We start from the raw sequence: 18,097 nt of genomic DNA on the forward strand, positions 1-18,097 counted from the left end.
GGAGCAGCTCAATGAGCCCAAGGTGCCCACTGGGGGATGAGAGAATGTGCGGGAGACCCGAGGTCCGCCAGCCAGCGGCCGACCGCAGGCACATCAGTGAGCCTCAGCTGAGATCAGCTGAGCCAGCCCCGGCAGGAGAACTTCCCAGCAGCATTCAGAACAAATCACTATCCAGCAGAATGTGGGCTAAATTGGTTCTGCAGAAAAGCAAACTGAGCCCTTCCGATTGACCGATGAGGTGGCCGAGGCACAGAGATGTTTAGCAACTGGTCAGGGACACACAGTCTTGAAGCAGGGAACTAGGATCGGAACACAGGCCTGTCAGACCCCCCAAAAACCATGTGACCACTGTGCTCTACTGCTCAGGAATCCTTCTGGGGGCGCGCAGACATAACTTGGTCTGTAGCACATGTCACATATTTAACATTCTGCTGGAACTAGGCATGTTACACAAATGGTTGAGCTGGTCAGGACGGAGCGGTGAGGAAGTGGAGAGTGTGCATCATGTCTACAGCATGTAGAAAATGTGCAGGGTCTTGACTCACGAAACAAAGAATTCCTGAAGGCGGAATTCAAATTTCAGGACTCCAGTTTATATCCCATGACTCCAGACTCACATGGCAGGATTAAGGGATGGGGAGGCCCAGCCTGGGTCAGGACACAAGCATGAAAAAGACTCATAGACTTGACTTTTTTCTTCTTTTTTTTGAGGAAGATCAACCCTGAGCTAACATGCACTGCCAATCCTCCTTGTGTGCTGAGGAAGATTTGCCCTGAGCTAACATCTGTGCTGATCTTCCTCTATTTTATACGTGGGATGCCTGCCAAAGCGTGGCTTGAGAAGTGGTACATAGGTCCACGCCTGGGAGCTGAGTGGGCCAGTTCACCGGAACCACAGACCGCTGAAGCAGAGTGTGCACACTTAACTGCTACGCCACCGGGCCAGCCCCCATGGACTCAGTTTTAAAAATGAATCTTCAGAGCTGGGGTACGACAGGTTCCACGGCATCAATCAAGCCTCTATATCAGGTTCCTGGAAACTCAGGGGCTCTCAGATCCACACTGGGGCCAGATGAGGAGACAGGGCTAGAGTCAAAGTCATGACTAAGATCCAGAAAGATTTTCTGTCTGTTCAAATAGAACCCACAAATGTGGACACGTACAGACATTGCTACATTCATGCATTCATTCCAGCAAGCAGCATAAAGCGAGTGTCAACTAGGTACTTGGCGCCAAGGTGACAAATGCATAAAGACTGAATACAGCAAATGATAGTAAATTCCATGAAAGAAATACTCAGGGTGATATGGGAAGAGAAAACCTGAGGGCCAGGTGTGTATTCAGAAGTGCTACTTCATAGAAGGTGGTCTGGCAAGGTCTTTCAGAGCAGCTGATGGTTGAGCTGAGATTTGAACGGCAGTGAGGTGCCAGGCATAGCTGCTCTGCAGGAAGAGGCAGGATAAAGGCCTGATAGAGGTTAGGACATTAGTAGAACAGACAAGTGTCTGAAGTGGTTAACGACAGAAAGAAACCGAGAGAAAAGATGAAATGAGACAGCTATGAGGAACAAAGATTGGGAATGTGGAGGTCCTCACACACAGGAGAGACAAGACTGAAATTCTTTTGCTAAACGTTGTTTTCTTTCCTCCTCTTCTTCTTCTCCCCAGTGCCTCCCAGTACATAGCTGTCTATTCTAGTTGCAGATCCTTCTAGTTGCACTATGTGAGACACGGCCTCAGCGTGGCCTGATGAGTGGTGCCAGGTCCGCACCCAGGATCCAAACGGGTGAAACCCTGGGCCACTAAAGCAAACCACATAAACTCAGCCACTTGGCCACGGGGCCGGCCCCCTAGACTGAAACTCTAGCCCAACGCTCAGCAGCCCTGCTATCTCTTCCCTCCAGGGCAAGGGCACCTGCTGAAACGACAAGTGTTAAGCAACCCCAAAAGGACTACGAAGGACAGAGGCATCTCATGAGGAAACAGTGCACAGCTACTGAGCCTCTCCCCACTCTTCTCAGGACAAGAGCATGTTGATCAATCTTTTAGAAGCATTATCTATTGTTTCAACGTGGGAACCCCCGCAGGAGCACTTGGGTGGCCTCAGCCCTCGTGTGAACCTCCCAGTCGTGAACCCGTTTGTCTGAGGATGAAACGACCCAGCTCCAAAGGTCCTCGCCATTGTCCTGCAGCCGTGATGCAGCGTGTCTTCCCTTTCCACTGGCCCTGAGATGTTTCTGGCTCTGAGATCCCACACAGCCCAATCGCCGCCTCCATCCCAGGACGGCTGCTTGCCCTAAGTGTTGCCTTCAAAAGGCTCAGTCTCTCTCCCTGCCAGGTCCATTGACACCAAGAATGCGGGCCCTATTAATACCTAAGGAAAATGGCCGCTTTTCATCGAACGGTTACTAGTGCTAAGTGCTGTGAGGTCTGAACTCTCACCTCACTGGACAGATGAAGAAAAGGAGCCAGAGGGGTTGGGAGACTTACCCAGAGGCATGCAGAAAGTGAGTGGCAGAGCTGCAATTTAAGCAACTTGATGTTGCCTTGCTTCACCTGGTCCTGTGCCCAGAGTCCTCCTCCGCTCGCTGCCGCATGCTTTGTTGTTAGGGTGTGCGTTGCCGTATCATGAACGTCCTTTCAGAGTTGAGCACCGACACCAACATTTGGAGGTGCTACGTCCTCTGTGTTCAGGGACCTTGGCTGTCCTATTCACTTACAACCCTCCCCCAGCACCAAGGCTGTTCCAAGCTGCCCGTCAGTCTTCCTGCTGTCTCTGTCCCCTCCCTCAGGGAGGCGTTTCAGCGCCCCTGCCTGGAGTCCCCACCTCCCCATGCCTGTGTCCCTCCAGCTCCAGGCCTGAGAAAACTGCAACAGCCGGCGGAGATGATACTGTCCTCACTCACCATCCTGACACTGTGGGCCTTAAGCTGGAAAAAGAGGGGCTGTCACGGAAGCTGAGACATGAGACCTGTGGGGGCACTCAGCTGGGCTCCTTCATCCTGGACAGCGACAGCCTCTACGTCATTGGGGAGCATCTATTTAGTAACCCCATACTGAAGCTAAGGATGGGCCCCAGGAGGATGTGCACTCTCCAGTGTTCCTCAGGAGCCATCCTGTGTGTCTAGTCTTCCAGCTGAGCAACCTCCCTCAGGGCTCAGGGACCCCAAGGCCCTGCACTTTGTGAATCCTTCTCTTCCCTTTGCAGCTCTGCACTCTGGGGCTGTGATTCGTCCCCTTGCCTGAGGCACAGAAGCCTTTCTCCAGTCAGATGAAAGAGAGTATCCCTCTGAAGCCAATGGGCATTCAAGAGTCTGGCTATTCCTCTCTCTCCCTGCCAGCACCTCTAAATACCTCTGGAACCTGAAGAGCACAATTTGCAAACCCATGTTCGAGCAAGGTTAGCGCATTGATCTCACACATAAATTGCAAACTCATGAAAACAGGGACTGGATCTTTGATTTGTCAGCCTTTTAGGAATAAGAGATAGTTGCTCCTAAATCCTAATGTGGAACCGTGTAGACTGGAAGTGTCAGTTGTGGGTGGGGCTGGTGGTCCTCGGGCTGTATTTTGGACATTCGTGCCCCTCTTGCATGCCAATTCTGTCTCCTTTTCTCACAGCAGGTTACACATCGGACCTCAGCCCTCACTCCCCGCGGTGAGTCCTCAGGGCTCTGATGACCGTGTGCTGCAGGCCCCTTAGGGAGAGCGACTGATCTCCTCATCCCAGGGCACCCACGGGAGAAGAAGCCAGAGGACCCGCAATCAGTGGCTCAGGCTGGATAGGAAAGATGCACGCGGTGGCCTCCATGCCCCCCCCTCGGAGTCCCCGGTCTCACTCCAGACCATTTCTCCTCAGCTGCTGTGACCTCCATGCTCCTCCCACAGAACCCACTGGTGCCACCGACCCCCCCCAGCGCCACAGGTAGGTGACTTCTCTCTCCAGCTCCCTCTAGGAAGTCAAGCTATTTGGCCTCAAAGTTAGGACCTGGCAGTCGCAGAGAGGAGCCGCCGTGAGGGACCCTGGAGCTGCCATGGACAGCCTCTGCTCTCCTCCAGAGCAGGGCATGGCACCTCCTCGTCGGTCCAGTGTGTTGACCTGGAACAATTTACTTTCCCTCTCTGTGCCTCAGTTTCCTCACCTGCCCAGCACGAAGAATAACACTGCCTAAGGTTGTCGTGGAGGGTCCGTGAACGTGGACGTAAGAACACCTGGCGCAGGGACCACGGGGGATTTAGTGGACAAATATTGAGTGGGCGCGTGCTCTGTGCTGGGCAGAGGGCAGACGACGTTAGTGAGGTGTGTCCGTCCCTCACCAAGGTCACTGTGTATGGAGAGAGACTGGAAATGAACGTGCAATTACAATCGCAAAGAATTGTCACCGAGAACCGTGTTGTTTGCCACTTACTACGTGCCAGGCTGTGTCCTGTTGTGTCTTTCACTGTTAACTTTTCCCTTTGAATAAATATGAAAGCACATGAAGTTGCAACAAAAATAGTACAGAGTGCCTTGGACCCTTCCACCAGCTTCTGCCGGGGGTTAACATCTTGCGGGACTCTAGTACAGTGTCACGACCAGGACATGAATTGACAGTGTTAAACCCACAGACCGCAGACTTCTGATGTCGCTAGTTTGACATGAGCTCACTGGGCGGTGTGTGTGTGTGTGCGCGCGTGTGCGTGTATGCGCGCGCGCGCGGTTCTATGCCATTTTATGACACATGCAGATTTGCGCCACCACCACTGCAATCCACACACAGAACTGTCCCATCCCCACAAGCCCTCTCTCGTGCTGCTCTTTCATAGTCACATCTGCCCGGCCAGCCCCTGGCCTTCACTCATCTGTTCTCCATCTTTATAATGCTGTTGTTTTGAGAAGGTCGTATCAACAGAATCAGAAAACGTGTGACCTGTGGGGCGCGGCTCTCAGCATAATGCCTCTGCCATGTGCTACCTCCTCTGAGAAAGTCTTGTGACCTTCATAATTTCCCTACCAGGATGATTCTCCCCATTTTACGGTTGAAGAAATGGAGGTTCAGTCATGTTGAGTGACATGCCCAGGGTCACATGGCTGGGGAAGGAAAACAGGGGATCTGACCCCAAACATGACTCACGGATGAGGCCACAACCACGGTACCCGAGCTCTGCACTGCGGCGTCTTTCTGGGAGTAGCGGGTGGGGTTGGGGAGGGGTAGAGACGTTGAGAAGTGACTTCCTTGAAGGACTGACATTTGCTTCCCATTAAGAAAAAGGTCTCTTCCACGTTGGATGGGACTGAATGCAGTTGTTTCCTTTCTTATCCCCCAATCGGTGAAATTGCTCCAATCCTGTTACTTTGAACTTGTAAACTAGCATCAATCAGGACCACTCCAGAGCCTCACCAGGGTCCAAGATCTCAGACCCTGGACACCTACCTGGCCCATATGCTGACTTGAGGGCCCCAGAACCTGCATCTTGACCCCCCGCTGCATTTTTAAGTGCCTTTTGATTGTGGCAAAGTATGCATAACCTAGACTTGGCCATTTGAACCATTTTTCCGTGGACAATTCAGTGGCATCAAATGCATTCACAATACTGCGCAACCATCACCGTGTTCATTTCCAAGACTTCTTTTCATCATCTCAAACAGAAACTCTGTCCCCATTAAACACTGCCTCCCCATGACCCTCAGCTCCAGCCCCTGTGAACTTCTATTCTTCCTTCCATCTCGATGAATTTGCCTGTGCTCGGCACGTCATGTAAGGGGAACCGTATCATAGGTGTCTTTCTGGGTTGCGTTTATTTCACTGAGCGTAAGGTTTGCAAGGTTCATCCACGTTGTACCATGTGTCAGAAGTTCATTTGTTTTTAGGGCTGAATCTTCTTCCTGGGAACTATTGCACAGAAACACCCAAATTACTTCTACCAATTTCCCCCGGCCCTGAAAATTAACACAGAGAACCTTTCAACACATTTCTTCTCCAGACTGGGGGGGCTCTGAGGAAAGGCCATTGTTACTGGAATAAGCAAGGGCAGGCTGGGAGTGGGGTCTCAGGGAAAGACGCCCTCAGGAGGTACCAGGGAATCCCCAAATGGATGGGAGGGTCTCAGCAGTAACTGAATTCAGGATGTGGTGGAGTCTCAGACCGGGTGCTAGTTCTCTGGCCGTGGGGTGAGGGGCTGGTGCTGCATGACAGGGAGAGAGGACGGCTCACCGTGTTCCTGGGACACCAGCCCCACGGGAGAGAGGGAAGGCTAGTGCGCCTTCCCGACGGACTGGTGGTGGGAAAAACTCAGCCTGGAGGAGACAGCCGTGTGCCCGGGGTAACCAGAAGGAATTACGTCTCCTTCAGCCAAAGCAGACAGCCCCTCGTCCTGGGCTCACTTTATCCAAATGGGAGCAAGAAGGAGGAAACAATTGAAGACGCTTCCAGATGTGAGATGTGTGGTGGCAGAGACTGTGCCTGGGAGATTCTGAAAGGCCTCACTGAAGTGACCTAGGCTGTGACCAGAAGGACAAGACTGAGCCACGCCTGCGTAGGTCCGGGAACAGGGAGTCGGGGGAAAGGCGCTGTTGGTGCTGAGACTCTGGGGCAGAAGTGAGCGTGAGCAGAGGAGGTCAGAAAGCTGCCCAGGCGGCTGGAGGGAGCCTGAGAAGCAACAGGAGCTGCGGCAGGGGCGGCGGTTAATGGGGCCAGACCGGGGAACCCGGTAGTCTGCGTTCATTTGGGTTTCTCTCTCACAACACTGCTCCCAAAAGTTGCACCTCTGAAGTACGAATATTGAACTTCTCCCGGTTTCCGTGGTCTAGGCATTGGGCACGGCTTAGCTGGGAGCCTCTGCCTCCAGGTCTCCGTGAAGCAGGACCTTCAGTCTCAACTGAGGCTAGACTAGGGGAGGATTTGCTCCCAAGTCACTCACACGGGTGGTGTCAGGAGTCATTGGGACTGAGAGTCTGAGTCTCCATGTGACTGTTGGCTGGGCGCTCCCTCAGATCTCGCCTCCCTTGGCCTCTACATAGGGCAACTGAAATCATCGCCACTTGCTATCTCATTTCCAGAAATGTGACAGAGAGAGAGCGCAAGAGATGGAAACAGAGGGGGAGATAAAGGGAGGGAACTCAGGAAAGCAAGCAAGAGGGAAGTGACAGAGTTTTTGTAATTAAAACTTGGATGTGACATTCCATCAGCTGGGCTGTATTCTATTGCTCAGAAACCAGTTACTCAGGATGTAGTGGTTCCACAAGGATGTGCACAGCAGGAGGGAGGGAGCGCTGGGAGCCTTGGTGGAGGCTGCCCACCACATAGGCCGACAATGAGGCGCTTGGGTCTGGTTCTAAGGCCAACAGGAGACTGGGAAAGGTTGAATGCTAGTGAATGACAATATCTGAATTTCCTCGAACTTCCAACCCTTGAAGGTGCAGACCTGACAAGGAGCCCCCAAGGGGCAGGGACTTTTCCCAAATCACACGGCTGGAATCCAGGCCTGTTTGGAGAGGTATTCCCGACTGCATCCACCCCTTCTTGTAATTCTTCCACCTCTAAGTTCGGGGACCAGACCCAGGCGGCACCACCTCCCAGATATGGGAGGCGTTATCACATGTCCACCCGAAGACGTCCCTGGGAATGTGTTTCTAGCGCCATCCCATCGTGCAGGTTGGGAGACTGGGGAGGCCCTGAGAGGCACAGTGGCTTTTCCAGGACACAGAACTGCTAGGAAAAAGGAGATCCGAACTGGGCGCTCTCTCTTCAAAGCTGGGGCGCTGGTTCCGATCCCAAGGAGCTGTGGGGAGGGCTGTGATGGAACTTTCTGTACAGCTCGGGAGATGACACGGGCAAGGAGGGTGAGCGGTCAACAGCCCCGAGGGGGCTTTGGGTGGGTCTGATGGAGGGAAGGGCCCCCCATCCTGGAACCTTGGAGACATGACCTCACTTCCTTGGCGACCGACCCCAACAGAGCTTAGAACTCTGGTCACCAGGCAGCCATTTTGTACACATAGCCCATTTGACCAGAGACACTCGACACAGGAGGATGTGTTCGTGTATCCCCTCTTTGCGAGGCTCTGGCGCACAGAGAGCCAACAATGACAGTCTTCTCCAGCGCTGTCGACATTGGCTGAGACCGCACCTCCAAGACCTCAGGCCATTCGGAAGAAGGAACCCTCAGGTAACACAAGGCAGCCCAGGGCGGGCCACTCCGGGTCAGGCCACAAGTGTGATCCCACCCTCCCATGCGGGCAGCCCCACACCCCTTGACCCTTATTGTGTGTGTGTGTTGGCGGGCATGGAGTGACGGAAGGCAGGGATGAGCGTGGAGCTACCCTGGACGGGAGCAGACGGTTAGGGCTTGGAAGCCTGGCGGTATGTCGTGTTCATATCCCGGGTGGTGGCTGGCAGGATGGAAGGTGAGTGCTGGGAGCCAAGCCGCCCTACCCGTAGGTGAATCCCAAGCCCGTGAGGTGTCATCTCATTCGCTCCCTGTCTGGAGGTCTATGCGGATGCCCCTCTGTCTGTGCTCGGTGTGCGGGAGAGTTTTCCCCCTGTGGGCAAGTGCAGGCAGGCCCCTGCTACCTGCCGCCGCGGCCACCGGACGCTGTCTTTGCAGAGCTCCACCCAGGAGATGGTCCAGGAGCTGGCGCATGGGTCCTACGGCTCCATCTCCCTGGACAGGGGGCAAGTGCAGCAGACCACCGACCTTGCCCGGGGCTGGACTGAGGGGAGAGTGAGTGACACCCGGGGCCCTGAGATCACCGGGGTGTGTCCACAATCCAGAGTCAAATCTGGAGCCCTCCCCTGGACCCGCCCAGGGCTTTCCCACTGGAGTGTCCCAAGGGCCCAGTCCCAAAGGAATCTGGACTTCCACGCCTCCTCACCAGCTACCTAGGAGGGTGGGAAGTCGCTCTTTCCTAACCCTAGGCGGAGTAGACAAAACACTGATGTTTGCGCTTCACACTCGGCCAGGGGCATCTTTGAAATCTGCCATTTTCTGAATCTGAAACCTCTGTAACGAGGGTCTCAAACCTCCCTTTCGTGTAAAAGAAAGAAAAACCAGCGTCCTTTCTTGTAGTCAGCCAGATCCTCACAGCGTCTGTCTGCCCGTGCACTGTCTCCCGACTGGGGAGGGCTGAGGTTCCCACCAGACATTTCCCTTCATGTCAGGAGCACATGAAGCCTCAGGTGGGGGAGCGGGGGAGTCCTGCAGCCCTGGCTTAGGGCGGTTCTCAGTTCCGACCCACAGGACCCTGAGCAGCCACTTGGCAGCCCGAAGCTTCCGTCCTCTCATCTCTAGAATGGGGATGTTTGTGTTGGATTCGCTGGTCAGTGCTCTTAATGCACGCTTTGGTGCGGGGCGGTCTGTCCTTGCCAAGCCAGCCAAGTGTCCTGAGGAACTCATCGTATAATCCTCCCCCCGCCCAAACTCAAATTGGACTTTTCAAGCCTGGAAACCGGTTGGCTGTGGGCAATCCTGTCCCTCCTCTGCACACATCCCTGAGGGGCTCACAGTTCCTGGGGGACCTCCAGACCTTGACTTCCTGGAGGTTCACGCTGGTGCTGGTGACTCTGTGTCCTTCCTCATCTCACCCAGCGCGGAGAGTCACTCGGGCAGCGGAATGAGGCCTGCAGGATGCGGGCCCTCCAGGCAGGCCTGCTGGAGAGGCTGCCGCCGTCCATAGGACCAGCCTTGGCGCCTCGAAACATGGCCAACGTCACCACCATCGTGTTTGACTGCGCGGCTGTCCTCACCTCCCACGGGGTCCTGGACCACCTACTTGCTACGTGAGTGCCCAGCCCCTCCTCAGCACAGTGGTGACTCTGCCCACTGCCAGCTGTGTGTCTTGGAAACGGCCCTCCATCTCTCTGAGCTTCGATTGCTCCTCTGCAAAGTGGAGTGGGAGAGGATAAACTTCATCGGGTTCTGGTGGGCACGAATGGGATGAGCCACGGCAGGTGCTTCCCTGGGGCCTGGCTCTACAGAAGGGGCTGAGAGACGTGCCGTGGTTGTTCCTGGTTATTCTTTCCCTCTCCCCGATGAAGAGCAGTCTGCTCCCCCATCGCTGGGATGGGGCCTTTCTGAGTTTGCAAAGGCACACGGAAAGCACTCTGGCAGGGAGTGTGGGATTCCATGCAGCTGGTCGTGGGGCGGGTCCTTGGAGTAGCCAAGGAGGGGTCTCCGGGGCCGCAGAGGGGCCCCAGGCCCACTCAGCTACCGGGGATGCTTCTGGTTGGAGTTCATTCGAGAACACTGTATATTAAGCACCTGTGACATGCGGGAGCTTTAGAGACACTTGGCACAACGCAGTGAATGAAGCAGACACAGCCCCTGGACCCCCGCAGCAGCCTGAGACTCAGATAGTCACACACCATATCATCCACAGATCCTGTCCCCCGCCTGTCCCAGGGGATGCCCTCCTATGCTCCTTTACGACTGGAGGCCTCTTCCCACGTTCTCATGCATGATGGACCCCAGCGCCAACTAAAGACCTGAGTGTTCTTTGAGTGCCAGACGAGGGCCTCCTGTCTCCACAGAACAGGGCTGGGGGAGAACAAGAGGACAGAGGACTGTGGCTGGGGCGGGCCCGGCACAACTCTGATCTCACTCATCTTTTGATTCCTCTGGGAGGGCTGAGGTCTGATGGCTTCTACTGCAAGGGGATAGGAGTGAAAGAGAGCTGTGGGTGGGGTCCCAGAGCCCCTGGGAACCAGAGGGGAGGCTGGCTTGAGCTGTTCCCTGGCGACCCATCCCCACCACAGTCCCGTCTCCCTCCGCTTCCCCTTCTCCATATCCACCCCTTCTGACCACCACCAGCAGGCCCAGAAGAGAAGGGGTGTTAGCGAGCCGCTCACACATCGGCCTCAGTCCTCAGTCCACTTGCACAAGGGCGTGGAGGGCTGGGCTGGACTGTGTCCAGCCTCTTTGCGAGAAGAGTGGCAGTGGGAAGAAGAGACTCACACAAACCCCGTGTTCCACCTGCTGGATGAGCAGGCCTGCCACTGCCAGGATGGCCACACAGGAGTCAGCGCCGGGGTGGGACTCCCCCCTGGTGGAAAGGGGCAGGCACAGGGCCCAGACCCAAAGCAGGGTGCCTTGGGAGGACAGTGTGGAAGCGACGGCCAGGCCTCTGGCTCTGTGGCCCAACTGCTTCCGCCCAGTACCGCGTCTTCTATGGTGGGAACCTGGCTGGACCCAATGCAGGATTTCTGGGAGCCCACGCCCTTTCCCTCTTTCAGGATGCGGCTGGCCTCTCTGCGTGTCATCTGGCCTGGGTCGCACCTGGGAGGCCCTGCCTACCTTCCCCAGGTCCAGCTGCAACATCTGGGGCCCAGGAGGGCAGAGCTGGAAGGTGAGGGCACAGCAGTCTGGGAAGACTGTCTGCGGTGGGGTTCACGGGCTGGGGTTCCCTTCAAGACAGCGGAGTCTCTCCTGTCTTGTAAAGTCGGGTACGTAGGTGAAACTTTCTCTTTCTCCCGCTGCAGCGCCAGTTCCAGAGCTCCTGCCGGCTCTAGAGCCAGAGCAAGGGCCAGCTCCGGGGCCAGAGGCAGCTCCAGCTGTAGTTCCACCGTCCGCGCCGGAGCTGGAGGCGGCCTCACCACCAGCAGCCTCACCTCCAGCAGCCTCACCTCCATCGGCCTCTCCAGGGCCGGAGCGAGCGCCATCAGCTTCAGCCCCAGTGCCAGCTTCTGAGCTGGAGCAAGATGCGCCATTGACTTTTGGACGATCTCTGCCTCCAGCTGCCGAAGTCACCGCAGAAGCGAGCGCCGAGCTGAGAGAGGAGAGGCCTAAGCTGCTGGACTTCCCTCCGAAGCTGGTGGCCGAGCAGCTGACCCGGATGGATGCGGTGAGCAGCGGGGCTCTTGGGCTAGGTGGGGCCCGCCTTGGTGGGCCATCAGCTGCCCCAGACCTCCTGTTCCCTCAGCCGCAATCCAACGATGTGGGTGCAAGTCACAGCTCCCCCACTCACCCACCGGGTGACCTGGGCCACCTTCTGGCCCCCAAGTCCTTGCTGTCCCCACATGGACAGTAGAGAGCACACCAAGGGCGGGCACCTGCTGGGCAGAGTGGCTGTGCGGATGGATGAGGTCGAACAGAGAGGAAGCGGGGCAGAGAATAGCCCTCTGGTGGGGGAGGGAAGCTCACTGGAGTGCTGCCAAGTCCTGGGTCACTCACCCATCGGCCCAGGAGGCCTCAACAGCCTCCGTACTTATTAGACACCTAGTGCGTCCTTACCTACATGGAAGACAGGCAAACAAAGCCCATGGTTGTTGCTGCCTCGGGGGAACGTGCAGCTGAAAGGGGAGTGGGACCAGGGGGTGATGAGAACGGGTGGAAGATGCCCCTTGAGATGGGCAGGTGTGAGCCGTGTTCTGGTGCTTGGGGGAAGCAAGACTGGGCTGCGAGCCAATGGGACTTCTCTTCCCCGCCCCTATTGGGTCCTCGGTCATCCTGCGCTGGGCGGCCTCAGCGGACACAGACAAAACCCAGAGACTCCCAGAAGCTTCAGGCCACCTCCTCAGGTTCCTGAGCTGCAGCTGACCAGTGCCTCCTGCCTGGGGCTGCGGGGGCCTGCAGACTCTGAGCTCGGGTGTGGCAGGGTCAGGTGACAGTCCCCATCCTCCCCAGGAGCTGTTCAAGAAGGTGGAGCCCCGCCACTGCCTGGGTTTTGTGTGGTGCCAGCGGCCCAATGGGAGCAAGGAGTACCTGGCTCCCACGGTTCGGGCCACTATCAACCAGTTTCTTCACGTGTCCGGCTGCGTCATCACGACGTGCCTTGGGGACCTCAGCATGACGGCCCAGGACAGGGCCAGAGTCGTCGAGCTGTGGATTCAGGTGGCCAAGGTCAGTAGTGGCAGGGCCCAGGGAGCCCCTCCCTGGAGTCAGGGGGACTGCCCCTTCTCCTCTCGCAGCTTTCAGCCTTGAAGTCGGTGGTCTGGGCCTCGGCAAAGTCCTAGGCCCCTTGCTGCCAAGGGCCTGCTGACCTTGAGTGCTGGTCCCAGTGGTGGGAAGCTCCCTTCCCGCCCTGGGTTGAGCTAAAATCTTCCTGCCCGCGAGCGTTACTCATCAGCTCCCAGGTGTGCCCTCCCTCGCTTCCCTGGGCATCTGCCTCATCCAGGACAGCAGAAGCCCACGAGGGGACACAAGCCAGAGGAAGCAGGGCTCCAGCCCGCCGTCGCAGCTCATTCCCTTCCCTTCCTCAGGAGTGCCGAGTCCTTGGAAATTATGCGTCCCTGCGTGCCATCGTGTCTGCTCTGCAGAGCCCCTCCATCAGCCGTCTGCAAAAGACATGGGGACGAGTTGCCAGGTGGGTAGGCCGTGCTCCATCCAAGCACCACCAGGGCGGACCAGACATCCCCCGTGCGACTGCCATGGACCCCTCATTCAGCTAGGACCATCTGGGAGGCAGCGGACCCTAGGGATGGGGACTGGCCTCCTTGCTCGGGTCTCTGAGACTCTCTGAGACCCTAGGCAGTGGCTCCCCCCTTGTCACATCCTGGATTGAGCCACACTGGAGATTTCCAAGGGTGTACTTCGCAGCAACGGAGCCCTCATCGGCAACCAACGCTGTTAGAAACAATGTGCTCAGTCGGAGTGGGAATGGAGGCCCCAGGTGACCGCAGGAGAGCCTCCACCCGAGTCCCACGGTGACCTCAGAGCTCCGAAGAACCCGGGGAAAACCCTCGTCCAGGCCCCAGGCCCTTTGAACCTTCCGGGTTCTCAGCCAAAGGCATTTCGCCTTCAACCGCCCCGGGTTTTCTTTCCTCCTTTCCTCTCCCCTCAGGAAGAGCTCTCGAAAGTTGAAGAGGTTCATCAAAGACCAGTGGGTGAGCAGGAGGCAGCTGGTGAAGGTAAGACGGAGGCTGCACATCTGGAAGGAGGGGGAGCGAGAGGGGAGGGGACCCGGCAGGATGAGCTTTGGTTCTCCTGTCACGTGAAGTTGGTCAGGAAAAGATGGACAGGAAGAGGGATGTGCTAGCTCCATGGGCAGGTGGGGGCAGTTTGGGACAGGAGGCCAGGGGCATGGGATAGAATGGTGCGGGCTGGACTGTTCCAGGAGGCTGAGGACCTGGCAGAAGGTGCCGGTGTCTGGCTTCCATGCTGCTCCATCAGCTGCCCTGCATCTTCCTCCTGGCCACTGGCTGGAGCGAGTGGGCGGGCTTCCTTTCTTCCGAAGTCAGCCCAGTCTGTGCTCAGGAAGCCAGGGCCCCACTGCTCCTTCTGTCTTCACTGTGCCTCTCAAGAAGGGCACCCTGCCTGCCTGAGGGATGGGCACTGCCGGATCCCACGGGCCAGGGGCACTCAGGGGCTTCCCAGCCTTGGGACGGACACTGGACCTGGGACAGATCTGTGTCCCCTCGGTGACTCCCCACTCTGGCCCCTAAAGTGGGCGCTGCAGACAGTCCCAGTGGGATGCTCACCCAGGTCCTTGTTGGCGATGACATGTGCCCCGGAGGGCAAGGGCAAGTGCCCAGGGAACTGATGGCTTCTTCAGGGATCCTTCCCGCCCAGACGTCAGAAGTTTCCTCGTAAAACAGAAAGGAAATGCCACCCCGCAGTGCCCTGGTCGCCCCCTCCCCTGCTAGTCAGACGTGGCATTCGGGGTCCCCATCCTGAGCGGATGAAGAAAGAATTCTGTGCAGGGGAACTCCCTGAGGGGATCCTAGGGAGCTGAGGGCTTTAGCAAGGCCTTGGCCTCGGCCTGGGATCAGAGACTCCTGGGCGTTGGGGCTGGCAGAAGCCACTTGACCAGGCCTCCTGAGACACCTCATCTCCCTCCATCCGTGGCTCGGCCCAGCTGGGGGCCCGAACACAGCCTGAGAGTCCCGAGGACAGCACTGTGGTCAGCGGCTGGGCAGAGGGTGGTGTGAAGGCAGAGGAGACAGGGCCTGTGGCTGGGAGGGGGAGCAGCCTCTCCTCTGGGGCCCCCTGAGCAAGTCCCTGCCCCTGTGTGGGCCTTGGTCTCCTCATCTGGGAGCCAGAGGGAGATGAGCCGTGGTGCAGGCCTCACAGTGGGTGCCGAGGCTCAAGGGTGGGGAGGAATGTGGGGAGCTTGGACCTGGCTCCAGAGGCAGGCTTGAGCGGAGAGCAGTGATGACGGTCAGATGACGCTTGGGCCTCAGGAGACTGTGGGAGGCAGACAGAGTTCGTCAAACCTTCCAGACGAGGTAACAGGTTCAGGGAGGCCTGGGCGGGCCCAAGGTCACACAGGAGTGAGTGTTGGAGCTGGGATGGCTCTGGAATCAGAGCACCCTGGAGGCGGGAGCCGCAGGGGCACCAGGTGACTGGGGCCACATGTCCAGGGTCCCCGATCTGGGAGGGGTCTGGGAGGACACTTGGAGGGGAGCGTCGGCTCACTGGCCCTGTCAACACCCTGGCAGGAGGCGACCTCTATGTTGACCAGCCTGGAGACGGGCCCCACAGGTGCCCAGAAGGTAAGGGTGCCTGTGGAGGAGGGGCCCAGGAGTCGCAGGAGAGGGGACTCCCCTTCCTAGCCGGAGGTCTCTACCAGCAGAGAGGGAGCCTTTCTCCTCCAGCCCTGCTCCTGGTGCCACAGACCTGAAATGCCTGCATTGGAAGTGACCAGGAGGAGGCCTGGAATGGATGGGCGCACAACGGATTTAGGACAGGGAGGGGCGGGGACCACGTACCCTGGGTTTTGCCAGAGCCGGCTGCTGGGAGGTGCCTGGAGGAGTTTGGGGTTCCTGGAGGAGAGAAGAGGAGGAAATTGGGGGGAGGCCGCCTAGGTGGGTAGCTTGGGCTGGGCAGGAGGCTGGGGTGAGGAGTGGAGGAGAGGTCTTTGACGGCTCCTGAGAGCGGGATCTCATCACCGTCTCCACCCCGCTGGCACAGGGGCTCATCCCCTTCCTTGGCACATTCCTCAATTACCTACTGCTGCTGGACACCAACATGGAGGATTACCTGGAGGTGAGTGAGCCTGGAGGTGGGGCTGGGGATCAGGATTCGGAGATTTGGGAGGAGAGACTTGCACTGAGGCCTGAGCTCACAACCCTTGGCAGAGTCCTCTCGTGAGGGCCTCACAGCCACCCCGGGAGCTGGGTGTCATGGCCATCTTAGTGATGAGTGAATATAGGATCCAGGTGAGCCGCCAGTCCAGGCTGCCTGACTGCGGAGCTGCTGGAGGGTGTGTCTGAGCTGGACTCAGCCTCTCCCTCAGGCCCCGCCCCTGCAGGGAGTGAAGCCAGGCCCCTCCAAGGCAGGAAGCACACGAGTGGCTGAGCATCCCTTCCTGCCTGAGGCCTCAGTCTGTCTGTCTGTCAGAGAGGGCTGTCTTAGAATGTCCCTGAGCCATAGCCCCGTGGCCTCCTTGCTCTGGAGCTCAGAGTCTTGCCCGGGACCCATTCCCGTTTCTGGTAGCGCCTGCTCCCTGGTCGACCCTGCTGGTAGAGCAACCTGAGAAAGGGTGGAGACGGGGGCTAGCTATGGGCTAAGGGGGCTGTTGCTCATGGGCTTTGGCTCTCTGCCTTCCAGGGAAATGAGATCAATTTTGAGAAAAGGAGTGAGGTGAGCAGCTGTGGCCTCCCCGTGCGGAGGGTGGGGCTGTGGCAATCAGAGACTCCTCCGGGGAAGACCTTCTCTGGCCCGATGCCTTGGGCCTTGCTTTCCTTGGGAGAGTTCGGCACCCAGAGCTGGGAAAGCCGTCCCATTGGTGCGTGGGGGAAGGGGCTGGCACCAAGGACACCTTCCTGCAGGAGGAGCTATTTCAAGCCAACTGTGAGAACGAGCAAGTCCTGCACGGAATTGGAGGGAAGGAGGGTTCCCATGTGGGCCAAGACCCCAGACCAGCTCCTTGACCCTCTTCTCACCTGTCTGAGTCCCCAGCACGGTCCCCCACCCAGGCCCCGTCTGCATCATGTCCTTTCTCCCAGGAATTCAAAGTCACCGAGCAGATCTTCCTGCTCCAGGAGGCAGTCCATCTTTACCACATTGAGGCTGAGGAGCGATTTGGGGCCTGGTTCGAGGCCATGGAGCCCCTCAGCGAGGATGAGAGGTGAGGCGGGGCAGGAGTTGGTGAGGGCAAGGCGGACTCTCTCTGATGGCCAGCTCCAGGGAGCCCGTGCCCGTGGCTTCCGGGTCAGTCCCGGGGCTTGTCGCATGGTCACCCGTGGGGCCCTGGGACTCCAACTGCTGGCCGTCTCTGGGAGGGTCACCTGAGGTGTGGCTCCCGGTAGCTGAAAAGTCCCCTCTGTCCTTTAGCTACAGCCTGTCCTGCCACCTGGAGCCCCCACAGGAGAGGGCCGGCAAGATGCGCCGGTTTTTCCTGCCCAAGAAGAACCGCGCGTCTCTCAGCTCAGGGCTCGGTGAGTGTCCAGACAGGCAGGGACTGAAGCCAGGGGCTCCGGAAAGCTTCGGGCTAAGCACGGGCCTAGGGAGATGGACAGCCGGCACGGGGATCCCAGCTCCACTGCTGACCAGGCCTGTGAGGGACAATTCCCTTGACCTTTGTGGGACTCAGCTTCCTCTTCTGTGAAATGGGTGAAGCGAAATGCCAGCTCCCATGTCAGGGACAATGGGGTAGTGTTGACTGAACACTCAGGACAAGGTTTGGAGCAGAATGCAGTGGGGCTGAGGTGTTGGGCTGGGATACTGGTGTGACCCCCCCAATCATCAGTGTCTTCTCTTCAGTCACCAGACCCCTGACGCAGAACCCAGCAACAGTGGCAGATCCCGGTCCTTCCAACAGCTCGAGTGCAGCCTGCTCTTCAGCGGCGGGGACGCGGCTGGGAAACACGCGGGGCCCCAGGCCGGCTCCTCCCATGCTGATGGGGAGAAGAACATTCTAAGCCTTTTCCTGGGAGCCCTGGAGCCCAAGAGGGAGGGGACGACCCCACCCCACAGGCCTGGCAGCTCCACCCCAGCGCCTGTTTACCACTTGGGAAGGGGCCGTATTTCTTTCGTGTTAATAGTTAGTACTAGTTTTGAATTTGATGTTAAAATCCTGTTTCTGTTCCAGCCTGCGAGTCACGGTCTGGTTCTTTCCCCTCCTGTGCTCGTGTCAAGGAGACACAGACTCTCGCGTTCCTCCTGGAATGAAGAAATCTTGCAGGGTCTCAGCTTATTGTATGTGAGAGAAGGGAGAAGGGCCAGGCCCCTCCCTGGATACTGAG

At 57.7% G+C, this 18,097-nt stretch overlaps 2 protein-coding genes across 2 annotated transcripts in view; both read left to right on the forward strand.

Moving 5' to 3' along the window:
- Nucleotides 1-18,097, forward strand: part of LOC138922075 (large ribosomal subunit protein uL15m-like) — a 414,353-nt gene that overhangs the window by 121,738 nt on the left and 274,518 nt on the right.
- LOC138922056 (ral guanine nucleotide dissociation stimulator-like) lies at nucleotides 7,936-17,942 on the forward strand. Its single transcript, XM_070258893.1, has 14 exons — nucleotides 7,936-8,144; nucleotides 8,583-8,699; nucleotides 9,564-9,754; nucleotides 11,207-11,319; nucleotides 11,453-11,814; nucleotides 12,597-12,812; nucleotides 13,172-13,275; nucleotides 13,753-13,819; nucleotides 15,350-15,403; nucleotides 15,822-15,896; nucleotides 16,461-16,493; nucleotides 16,859-16,980; nucleotides 17,187-17,290; nucleotides 17,616-17,942. The coding sequence occupies exons 1-14, from the start codon at nucleotides 8,010-8,012 to the stop codon at nucleotides 17,771-17,773; spliced, it is 1,851 nt and encodes a 616-aa protein (XP_070114994.1). The 5' UTR covers nucleotides 7,936-8,009; the 3' UTR covers nucleotides 17,774-17,942.

The sequence above is a fragment of the Equus caballus genome, unplaced genomic scaffold, assembly GCF_041296265.1.
Source record: "Equus caballus isolate H_3958 breed thoroughbred unplaced genomic scaffold, TB-T2T haplotype2-0000448, whole genome shotgun sequence".
In the NCBI taxonomy this organism is placed as follows: Eukaryota; Metazoa; Chordata; class Mammalia; order Perissodactyla; family Equidae; genus Equus; species Equus caballus.